Raw genomic sequence first — 12,807 nt, forward strand, 5'->3', positions numbered from 1 at the left:
AGTTAATGTGGAATGAAAATTGTCTCCATTGCACTAAAATCAAACTTGTGCAGATGTGTTGCTGGAGGTGTCAGACCAGATAAACATGCTGCTGTAACGCCCCAAGCTTTGTAAACAATATGAATAATTATTTCATTAATTAACAGCATTGCTTTGTTAAGGTAATTGCAACAGTTCCCAAAATGAATGGCTCTGCGCTGAAACAGTATCACAAATGAGATTTTGTGTTTCATTCCAGCTTTTACATTATTATACTTGTTTTTAATTGTTCAACAGCCCTTTCACAACACACGCGTTAAATTCAGGTACAGGAATACCTTTAACATTCCCTGCCAAGATGTCAACAGCCAAGGGGACCGGGAGTCGCGTTGGCTCTTCGGAAACCTATGGGTGACATCAAAAAGACTACGTCCTGATTTAAACAGTCTATGGTTAAACCACAGTATTCATTATAAAGTTAGCCTAAAGGTCCCATGGTATGAAAATTTCACTTTATGAGGTTTTTTAACATTAGTATGAGTTCCCCCAGCCTGCCTATGGTCCCTCAAATAGCGATAGATGTAAACCAAGCCCTGGGTATCCTGCTCTGCCTTTGAGAAAATGAAAGCTCAGATTGGCCAATCTGGAATCTTCCCTTTATGATGTCATAAGGGGAAAGGTTACCTCCCCTTTCTCTGCTTTGCCCGCCCAGAGAATTTGACCCGCCCATGAGAAAGAGAGAGACATCATGGCTTGCAAATGAGTGAAGCATGGCAGTTGGTCAAGGCCACACCCCCCCCCCCTCCACCTTCCCCCCCTCTCTCTTCCTCAATATCATTTCAAGCTACAGACACAGAAATGGCACATCCTAAGGAAAGCTCATTGTGGGACTGGCTCTAGTGGCTGTAATTCTGCACCAAGGCTGAATTTCTGGAAAGAGACTTCAGATACAGTATTAGGGGACCACTGAGGTCTATATAAAAGAGACTTCAGATACAGTATTAGGGGACCACTAAGGCCTATATAAAAGAGACTTCAGATACAGTATTAGGAGACCACTAAGGTCTATATAAAAGAGACTTCAGATACAGTATTAGGGGACCACTAAGGTCTATATAAAAGACTTCAGATACAGTATTAGGAGACCACTAAGGTCTATATAAAAGAGACTTCAGATACAGTATTAGGGGACCACTAAGGCCTATATAAAAGAGACTTCAGATACAGTATTAGGAGACCACTAAGGTCTATATAAAAGAGACTTCAGATACAGTATTAGGGGACCACTAAGGCCTATATAAAAGAGACTTCAGATACAGGATTAGGGGACCACTAAGGCCTATATAAAAGAGACTTCAGATACAGTATTAGGGGACCACTAAGGTCTATATAAAAGAGACTTCAGGTACAGTATTAGGGGACCACTAAGGCCTATATAAAAGAGACTTCAGATACAGTATTAGGGGACCACTAAGGTCTATATAAAAGAGACTTCAGATACAGTATTAGGGGACCACTGAGGCCTATATAAAAGCATCCAAAAAGCAACATGTCATAGGACCTTTAATATAAAAACAGGAGCACTAAGCCTTAAACTTTGTAACATTATCTTTTTTTCCATATAACTTCTTTCACACTGTCACCAACTGAGGAAACACTGCAGTTGTTTGCAAAACTAAAATCTGTGTTAAAGAAAAATACTTTTTTTCGTTTTTTTATTTGTTCCTAAAGATGGATGTTTTTTTTTACCAGTATCTGTAGTTTTGGTATAGAAAAAAAGCACCTTGGAATCATTGCAGTGCAACAGAAAGAAATACATTTTTCAAACTGCTCACTGCATCTCTGAAGGCAAGACGATGCAACTCAGGTCATTTCTCAAACTGCCAGTCGGAGTCGGAGCGCACTAGGCGGTGTCATGTTAAACAAAACAGTGCATTGATGCAATGCACAAAGAGCTGGTTATGTCAATGCGATATTTATCACCTCTGATCAAGAAGAAATTAGTGTGAAAATAAGGTCGTAGATCATTGTGGCTTAGATTAAGTGTCAGAGGGGAAGGAAATCAATAGCTCTCTGCCTGACGTTCAGTGTGGCCGGTAGAAAGTGCATCTAAAGGTGCTGTGGCCTCAGGACAGCGACGCTGCACTGAAGCTTATCGCCTCCGACATCCTTTAATATGGTGACCCAACCAGTGGACGGTTGATGAACACGGTGTATTGTTGAGATTCAGGCCATTTGAGCTACATTTGTCTTTCTGTTGCTCACCTGACTTTTTCCCTTGGTATTAGATGTTTTCGTGAAGCCATTTGTGTTTTTCTTTTTCTCGGCCACACATTTTGTGTTTTCAGTTTTGTTTTATGATTTGTTTGTGCAAATATAACGACACCGCAGTAGCTCTGGAAACCTGAGCCACTGTTTTCTTTTGGTAAGCCAGCTGTGACTACTACACTGATCTCACATGCACACCGCTAAAGTTATCATTGCAGTACACTTTGCATCGATACACTGCAGCTACAGTCACAGCAGAGGCCTTGCGGCTACTCTGAGAATTGAAAACCTGCTACAGTACATACCTGCTACTGAAAACACAAATCGCTCCCACAGGAACTATAATGATGTCATCTCTGAGATGATCCTGGAAGGATGCAGGAGCTTAAAGTCAGGCAACAGTTTAAGGAAATGGGCACTTTATGTTCAAATTTTTTGCACTTACTGTAGCAAAAAGTCCTCCTAATTTACCTTAAAAGTATCATCTTACTCAAATGGACTCCCTATTAATCCTAGCACAGGCTGGATTCTGTTGAAGACACTCGTCACAGTCGGTCTGTCAGAGGAGTCCAGTGTTTAGCATCGGTCGGCAGATAAGAAACGACAATCCGATCAAGCCAATGGGATGCTCCTAATTACCTAATGAACAGGGACATGAGGTGATTTGTTGCCATGGTGCGCTTGTTAGGTAAAGTGGTGGGAATCGACAGGATGGTCAGATGTTGTCTCTTACTGTATCTGTTCTTACAGTGTGTCTTTAGTTTTCTGCATTTGGCTCCAGTTGTCCTGAGTGCAGTTTGGAGCTGCTGTACTGTAAACATTTTTTTTTAAATAAACCTAGAGGTCTCTGTTTAGGATGTTGCTGTTTAGAAGATGTAGCCATGTTGTAAAATTTGAGGCGAATCAGTGGGTTAGTAGAGCTCTTTTGAATGTGAAGTAGGTAATTCTTTCAAGTATAAAGTCATAACAAATGTCCATCTACTGAATGATGTAGCAGATCAGAGACCGCAAATTTTTCCCTGAAGAAATAATCTAAATTGATGCAGCAGAACCAGAGATATCATCTTTTTTTATTACACACATTCCTCTGGTGCCTACATTACCCACAATGCAACTTGACCACCTACAGTTTGGTTGGATATTTGGTTATGTTATGCTAGTAGTAGCTGCTTGCTGAATGCATATGTGTGAGGAGTGTGTCTGTGTTTATCTCTACCACAAACCTGGAGTTTGTTCTTTGTTACGTTTCTCTAGTTTCTCCTTCCCTCTTGTCTGTACATTCATGAAGTGGAGTCATGTAGCTGTAGTTGGGATAAGTGAACATTAGTCTTCTTTGAAACGGTTTCAACTCGTACAGATGCGTCTTCACTTCAGTTTGTGGCACCTAGAGAGAATCCATGTCTTTTCACATCCACTCATGACTTTTGCCCCACTAAAACTTGCTTTGTTTTCAGTTTAAACACAGTTTCAGATATCAGAGGCTCTTGAATGTGACAAAAACATACCAAAATCAGCTTCAACACAGCAAAAAACGAAGAGTCTAGGCATCCAAAACATTCTATGTATTGTATCTGGCTTCATTCTCTCCATCAGTCACTGACCAATAGTTTTGAATATGCTTTTGGAAGTAGCCACCTTCATTTGTTTGTTTGCAAAATTGCCCAGGCCTGTGTTCTTGGGTTTGACTACTGGGTTTACAGACTGATGATGATGATGATGATGATGATGATGATGATGATGATAATGAAGATGATGGGGGAGATGTAAGGTTGTGTTGTTGTGGAAAGCCTCTCAGCGTGGCCCTGTCGCCCTCCTGCCTCTTCCCACCTCCCTCTGCTCCCATCCCTCTTCTATTGACCATGTTGCACATTATAAATCAACTGTGAGTTGGGCTACCTTGCAAGTACCCTAATGAAAGCTCATTTATAAAGTGGCTAAATGGTCCTGACAAAAGTCCTAATGAGGAAATCAATAATTCAGTGATTGTTACTCTTCTTATACTAATACGTTCCTCTTGTAGCGCTTTGATTCCAGCTAAGAGAAGGCCATTTTTTACTGTGTTCAGTTCTGTGTGTCAGCACTGTTGCAGGTTTTTTTTCTGTCCTTGAAGCTTTGTGATAAATTGCGTGTTGTTGTCTGTTGTTTCTTGGAAAGATTAAAAGGCTTTTTGCGATCTGTGGGATGCTGTGACGCCGCTTCAACGCTGTGATGCTGCTTCCCCTGACGCATATTGTGATTTCCGTGATATGCACAACCGCTGGCTAATCTTTCTTCCCCCTTGTACTCTGTTACTCTAAGTCTGTATCGTATTAGACTTGTTTTATTTTCAAATCTTTCTTAGCATTAGGATTATAGCATCTGTTTCTGCCTTGTTAGCTTAGCTCAAAGCCAATCCTAGCCTAGCCCACAGTAGGGTGACCAGATGTCCCCGGTTTCGGAGACCTGTCCCCGGCTGGAGCTGTCCCCGGAAATGTCCTCGGTTTTCACTGTGACTAACAGACCCAAAATTGGAATGAAAGAAAACATTGACCAAACGTATAGTCGCGCACCCTACACGGCTCAAGCCAGAGCAAGCGCTGCTCAGAGCTCAACTTCGGTAAAGTTAGAAAGATATTCACAGATTCGAACTTCTGGGATCAATTATTCTACAGCGAAATGTTATTAAATCACAAACGACACATCTTTCCTACCGTAGTAAGGTTAACAACAAGCTACAAACTAATTTTCATCAAAACGAGCCATCCTCCAACCTGGAGAAATAACATTGGTCTCTACGAGCAGCCGGCAGTGAGACGAGTGCTTAGGGACCGTCTACAAACTACAACACCGAAAAGAGATGCAGGTAGTGTCTCCAAACTTACCTCAATTATAACTAGTCTCCTGCTAGTTGTACTACAGCACTTACTTTAAAAAAAATAAGCATATTCATAATTTTGGGGAATATGTTTTGCCAAAAACATTTTATATTTTAATAATTAAATACAGTTGTGTCTCTAAACTCACCTCACATATAATTAGTCTTCTGCTGGTTATACTACAGCACTTACTTTTCAAAAATAGGCATATGCCTAATTTTGGGGAATATTTTTTGCCAAAAAAATTTAATACATGTCATAATTACAGAGAGTCATGTCTCCAAAACTACTCCACACATAGAAGCCCCCCTGCTAGTTGTACTACAGCACTTACCTTTCAAAAATAAGCATAATCATAATTTTGGGGAATATGTTTTGCCAAAAACATTTCATATTTTAATAATTAAATAGAGTGGTGTCTCTAAACTTACCTCACACATAATTAATGTTCTGCTAGTTGTACTACAGCACTTATTTTTCAGAAATAGGCATATGCATAATTTTGGGGGAATATTTTTCATTGTTGTCTGAATTTCTTTTCAAAGTGCACCAGATTGATGCATTTAAACGTTAAAATAGACACAATTTTCTTACAGGGGAGCATGCCCATGGACCCCCCTAGGGGGGCTTGTGCCCCAGTGCAGCTCTAGGTCTAGTGACGCCCCTGGGGCAGTGTCCCCGTTTTAAGTTTACAAAGATAAAAACATTACCTTTTTTGGAGGTATTTACACTTCTGAGCTGAAAATTCCCCCTATTTTGTCTCAGAAATCAGGTCACCTTAGCCCACAGCTAATGCAACCTTACTTACTGTGTTACGATGGTTTCTGTTAACTGTTCTGTTTTTGCAGATAGGGTATCTCTGCAAGAGAGAACAGCTCATCTCTGCTAACATTACCTTAGATGTCACAGGCCCTCGAGATAGCCACAGGCTTGTTAGTGATAGCACTAGCATAGCCTTGTCAGCAGATAATGCCAAGTCCTCGACACCATACAACAATATAGGTTGTCTAATACGACCCACAGGAGCGTTTTGTAAATCACTGCCCATAGTGGTGGCAGGAAATACAACACACATGTCTTTTCCATCCTCATAACATAACCAGAGAGTGAACGGTCGTGGTTTTAAACCTGTTAGTGTTGTGAAACGGTAACAGTTTGGTTAGGTTCAGGCACAAAAACTACTCGGTTATGTTTAGTCACCAAAACTACTTAGTTCATTTTGGAAAAGCTGTGGTTTGGGTTTCGATAAGACGTTACTTCACTTCCGGTTACGTATGTGACACTGAATGTGACGTAGCCCCGATTGTGCCGTAAAGTAAAAAACAACAAAAAACTTTTATTTTCAAATGGGACACAAGCCCTGGGCTCCTGGGTGACCATCAAATTAGGTGCTCTTATACTTCATCACCTTACTTTCTGCTTTGCTCCTGTCAATATTACTACGGCCACCAGAGGGCACCACCATTACAAACGTAAATATAAAAGTCGTAATTTCTGCATGGACAAACGACTTATGTGGGCGTTTTTCGGGGGAGGATAGTCTCGATAATGCAGTGTCCCTTATCAACAGTGTGGAATGGTGCGCAAGATCAAGCAACCGCTTGTGTTGCCTGTCTCCCGACTGCAAACCGTACTGACCCTCAGGAATAGACACCTCTATTTTGTCCAGGAATATTGGCAGGTGTTTACATCAAGTTTCTCATTAGGGACTTAGCACTCAGCAGGTCGCAGGTGATTATTATGGCGCTTACCCACTGCTAGTACCAGCTCTACTCTACTCTACTCGGCTCGACTTGACTTGGCCGCGGTGCCCCGTCCTCCATTTTCCATTGCAGATTTAGTACCGCCTCATGCCTGAGGCGAGTGTGGCTGGTCGTCATAGCGACGCCACAGGAAACTGCTATGACCTAACGCGACACACACACACAGAACCTCGAAGGTGTGTTGTTTTTGACTCTCGGCATGTGGCTGTTGCCACAGCCAGAAGACAAATTTTGTTTCGAAAGTTTTTTTTTTTAACTATTTAAAAATGGCGGGTTTGTTCAGGACACCCCCCGTCTGTCGCTAGCAATGATGACGCAGTGATTAGTGACGATTCTCTCTGACCAATCAGTAGTCTGCTGGTTTTCACGTCACCTTTTGGTATCACCTCAGCTCGCTTGGAACCTCGATGAAGGTGATACTAAAAAAAGTACCTGTTAGCATGTACCGGGGACTTGTTTTTGTAATGGAAAACCAAAAAAGGCGAGTAGACTCGAGGCGAGTCGAGCAGGTACCATGTAATGGAAAAACGCCATTAGAGAGCCTTCTGGCTCTTAGTTAGTACGTATTTGGAGTCCACTAGCTACTTAACACCTTCACAGACTGGAAGTAAAATGATTCCACTTTGTTGTTCTCTGTGGACCACCTGGCCCTTATTCCCAATCTTTAGAAGAATTTGGAGAATTGACCTCACACATTGTTACTCATTTTGATGAGATTTTAATTATTGATGACCTTTGATCCTCTAAGTAAAACCTTCCTGGCACTATTTGATACTTCGCTGCAGTGGCAACACCTTGACTTGGTTTCTGCTCTGACTGTCTCTCCTGTCACATCCTTGGTGTCAGATCACTGTCTTATTAAACGTGAAGCAACATTAGCCTGTCCTTGTAATGTTGATGCTGATGTATTCATAACCGTTAGTTTTAACTGCACTTGGTGAGGGATTGCTTGTGGTCCAGGCTACCTTTCTAGTGTCCTGGATTCAGTTGCACCTCTTTCTACCAAAACAAGATCATAAAGGAGATCTACACGGTGGTTTACTGAAGGAACACGCTGTTAATCAGTCCTGCAGGAAATTGGAACACAATCTGCATTAATATAATCGATAAGTAAAGTATTGAAGTTCTGTGATTATAACAATAGAATAAATGAAAGAAAATGACAACTTTTCACGTCTGTTATCTTATAATATAAGACTGCCTTATTTCATTTATGCCCCCCTTTTAAGGCTCTTACAATTGCTAAATTGTCTTTATGTTATTTATGCCAGAGTTATGAACTTTTACAGTCTCTAGGGGCAACTGTTGGGACTTTATGTATGTGATTTGCTTTGGTTTACACTGCCCAAATAACAAAGTGGACAGATGAGTAGTTTTTTATTGGACATGTATGGTCACCTCTTTCTTTTGGCAGCAGGGAGGAAGTCTTTATTTCTTACTCTTGATTTCATTCTCTTTAAAACGGACAGAGCGGGTGCTGCTACCCTAGTTTAAATGGCATTGTTATCAACTGGCCAAGTAAAAACGAGTACAAAATCCAATCCATAATTACCCCTCATGGTCTTAATTTGTGCATGTAACCAATTGTAACTCTTGTTCCCTTTCATTCATGAGTGTTAAAGAAATAACAACCTCATGCTGGAAGAAATTAAAAAATCAGCTGCCCTCAAACATTAGTTAAATGTTATTTTTTTCATTATTTCTTTTCTATTTTTAAGGTTTGGTTTGCGCTGTAAGATGTCTGCTTGCATGATTAGCATGAAGACTGCACCGACTGCTATCCATAATAAAGGCAGTGGTTGTTTTTGGAGCACAAGTGGAATGATTAAAAGTGAGCGCTCAGCTTCAATCAACAATGTTAAAAACCACGGACAAAGCCAGACATCTACATCTGTAGTTATGGACACAGATCTGAATTTCAATAACCACATTAAGACAATTACAAAGTCAGCCTATTATCACCTTAAGAATATATCAAGGGTTAAAGGAGTTATGTCTCAGCAGGATTTGGAAAAACTTGTCCATGCTTTAATCTTCAGTAGACTCGACTACTGTAACGGTGTCTTTACAGGTCTCCCTAAAAAATCTATCAGACAGCTGCAGCTGATTCAGAACGCTGCTGCTCGAGTCCTCACTAAGACCAAGAGAGTGGATCACATCACTCACAGTTCTGAAGTCTTTACACTTGCTTCCTGTCCCTCAAAGAATTGATTTCAAAATACTTCTTGTGGCCAAAATACATTTCTGATCTGCTGCTACATTATGAACCACCCAGACCTCTCAGGTCATCTGGGACAGGTCTGCTTGTTGTCCCCAGAGTCAGAACTAAACAGGGGGAGGCAGCGCTCAGTTTTTATGCTCCACATATCTGGAACAAACTCCCAGAAAACTGCAGGTCTGCTGCAACTCTCAGTTCTTTTAAATCAAGGCTGAAGACCTTTCTTTTTGATGCTGCCTTTCTTTAAATAATTATATTATAATATATTTATATAATATTTAATATATTTGAATTACCCTGTTGCTGAAATGCACAATACAAACAAAGCTGCTATGCCTTGCCTACAACAAATAATGAATACTCCAATACAAAAATTATTTGTGTAGTCATGAGAGAATATAATGTACCATAGCAGTATGCGGACAGATGGTAACTCACCCCTGCCAGGTCATTGATCATCAGCCTTTGCTATGGGAGTGTGTGCTGTAGGAAGCCCAGGGAGCAGCACCACAGTCCTCTGTTAATTGCAGGGGCAGTTAGATTACCCTCTTACACCCCTCACTGGGCCTTAATGTTGGGCATGGGTACCCACTGGCCACCCCATGTGTTCCCTCAGGTCCTCCTTAACTGCCCTTAGATTCATCATCATGCTTCAATATGTGATTAATACACCACATTGTGCATTTTTTGGAGATTAATGACTGTGTGATTTTGGTCAGCAGTAAAAATTAGGAGGTATATTTCCTGTGTAGTTTAGAAAATCCTTTTTTCAAGCGTAAATCAAACACACCTTTACAGAGTGGTCTCTTTTTCCTAAACTCAGCACATAAGAGACATAAGAGAAGAAGAGAGGCTATGGCTTTACAAGCTTCAGATTTTGATGTGGGGAAAACACTCCTATGTTTCCTCTTTTCTTGGTCCCTTTGTACTTCCCTTTGTCTTGTTTCTTTCAGAACAAAGAATAAGCTGTGGTACTTTGAGTTCGGCACTTCGGAGACCTTTTCGGCCACATGTAAGAAGCTCCACGACTTTCTGGAGGTTGAGGTAAATCAAACCACATATTTTTGCCTTTTTGAGCCCTATAGAAAAGAAACTTAAGGCAAGGATTTTTGAAAGTCACTACTTTTTGTTAAATTCTTATTTCATAAACTCTTCTATGTGAACCCCAAGCAGTCATACATTATCTGTTTAATTAGAAATACTTGATAAAACCATATGGACACAAGTGCAGATAAGTAATCGTGTAAGAATAATAGTGCTTGTTAAAAAATATTCTGGTCCTTCCTTGTTCATGAAGTGGCACAAATTTATATCAGTTTTGAATGAACCCAGACAAAGTGTTGATGTGGGATGGCTATCTCTGCACCTCCCCACCCACTTCTCACTGAACATCAGTTCAACACAGAGGTAATTAGCCCTACATGACCCTGCTGTGTGTGATATTGAGTGATAATGAAGATGGTGTCTATGTAATTCATCTTCCCCCTTCTCAGAGCTATCCACACAGTGCAAAGGTCTTCATTAATTAGTGCTCGATAAGTACCTACAGTACAGGTGGAGGCATAAAGATCCATACTGGTATAAAATTTAGAGTGTTACTGGCCTTTTTCAGCTTAATCAGATCAAATTGACAAGCGGAATGGTGGTTCCAGACACAGACCCTGGTTCAGCTCAAAAAGAAAGGCTCATGTTAAGATAGAAAGAGGGGACTCAAACAGAGGGAGACAGATTCAGGCTTAGGCTTAGACAAAGAGAACTTTTTAGACTGAGTCAGGCTCAGACGGAGAGACTAGTCCATGTTCAGACAGAAAGGCAGATATAAGCTTTGGCTTGGACCGAGGGACAGATTTAGGTTTAGGTTCAGAGAGGTCCAGGCACAGATGCAGAAACATATCAAGACTGTAACCTCTGAACAGTTCAGTGTTTTAGTGGATAATGCCTTCCTTTTCTTTTTAGGTTTTCGTTAGCCTATCACTGCTCAAACTCCAGTAAAATGCAACTTACGTTGCTAGCCTATCATGAAAGTGTGATCAGCAAAATTTTGTCTTTTCCCTCTGTTTCTTTCTTCCTTTTAAAAGTGTGATGGTGTCACTCTGGACCTCAGCAGCATCTCCTTGGAAGGCATTGCCATTCTCAACATTCCCAGCATGCACGGCGGCTCCAACCTTTGGGGCGAGAGCAAGAAGAGGAGGGGTAACCGCAAGGGGGGCAAAAAGAGCCAAGACAAGAGGACACCAGTGCTCGACCCCAAGGAGCTCACGTTTGCAGTTCAAGGTAGCTGTTTTATGGTTGTCTTTTGCTATTTACCCTGCAGTTAACAGCCTATTAGAGCAGAGATATTCAACAGGAGGTCCCTGACCCCTAGGGGGTCCTCAGAGTTAGTGCAGGGGGGCCACCAAATTATCTTAAAACAATACTTTTTTGAAAGTTTATATTTTCAAAAATTAAAATGTATGAAAATGGACAAACATATTTATAGTACCGATAAATTGGCTACATTTGTTTAAAAAAAACAACTATTGAATTTACACATTGAAGATAAGCTTACTAAGGTAGCCAGTTAAGCTTAGGGATTTACTGTGCCTTCCACATGTATGTTTAACATTAAATTATTATTATTTCGTATAAATAATATTTTAATTTCCATTCATTTTCATCCATCCACCCAGTTTAATATGCAACTTAATTATATACAATATATGTAGTAGGGGTCCCTACTCGATCTCTCTTTCAGCCTAGGGGTCCTTGGCCTAAAAAACATTGAAGACCCCTGCATTAGAGCACATATCCAACCCTAAAACACAATTAGAGATATATCATCGTGGAAAAAATACCACTACAAGATGTGCTTTTGTTTCAAAACCGAGTGTAAATGGGTCTTGGGATGGCGATGTTGGTTTACATTTCCATTGTGACGTTGTGATGCTAGCATTTAGCTCAAAGCTTAAAGTACAGCCTCACAGAGCTACTAGCATGGCTGTAGACTCTTCATCTTGTGTTGTGTTTTTAAACCTTGACACAGTGAGGTAATTGGTGAGTCATCAACAGCACTTTCAAAGCCCTGCATATACTATAGATTGTGATTGATTTGTTACTGGACAATAATACTGCACGTTAAATAGGTTTGACAGTGTGGGAGGCTCTTTCCCCCGAAGCCCACATCAGACACAGACAGCCTGTGTCCTTGCTTCTATCAAATAGATCAAAGACTAAACTTTCGACCAAACTTTTTTCCGAGTGCATGAATATTTCACAGATGACAAGGTGAATCATAGCTTGCAGGTTTTGTTTGCAAAGAAGAGGTACAATCATGTCACTGTTTGGAACTGTCACTTGTGTATTAATGGTCTGTGTAGGCTCCAGTGGGCAGGCTCAGTTAATAGGAGCGGACTGAGGGGGGTGGGGGGGTTGGGCTTACCCCTGAATCCATTTACGTCAAAAGGAAGCCTGCAAATGGGGATGTATGAATGAACGAAGCAGAATGAGTCAGCTGATTTGTGGTAACTGCTGAAATGGTGTGAAAGGACTTATTAACAAAAAGAAAGAAAATACCCAGAATGCTGTGGTAGAAGTAATGGCAATGGCAATTTTATTTATGAAGCACCTTTCATTACACCTATTCCAATCCAATTAAAATTTTAATTATTAGTATAGTATCATATTCATTTTGATCAGGATATTGTGGTTGCTCCAACCAAGACCAGACTGAAATATTGCAACAACT

General features: G+C 40.7%; 1 protein-coding gene across 7 annotated transcripts in view; it reads left to right on the forward strand.

Annotated features, from left to right (window-relative positions):
• dgkb (diacylglycerol kinase, beta) overlaps positions 1–12,807 on the forward strand; it is an 88,055-nt gene that overhangs the window by 65,039 nt on the left and 10,209 nt on the right. For all 7 annotated transcript variants that reach the window (XM_078251784.1, XM_078251786.1, XM_078251788.1 and 4 more), the window contains 2 exons: positions 10,037–10,127; positions 11,162–11,357. In XM_078251784.1, coding sequence (XP_078107910.1) covers positions 10,037–10,127; positions 11,162–11,357 — 287 coding nt within the window. The remainder of the gene's footprint in view (positions 1–10,036; positions 10,128–11,161; positions 11,358–12,807) is intronic.

This window comes from Sander vitreus, chromosome 6, assembly GCF_031162955.1.
Source record: "Sander vitreus isolate 19-12246 chromosome 6, sanVit1, whole genome shotgun sequence".
In the NCBI taxonomy this organism is placed as follows: Eukaryota; Metazoa; Chordata; class Actinopteri; order Perciformes; family Percidae; genus Sander; species Sander vitreus.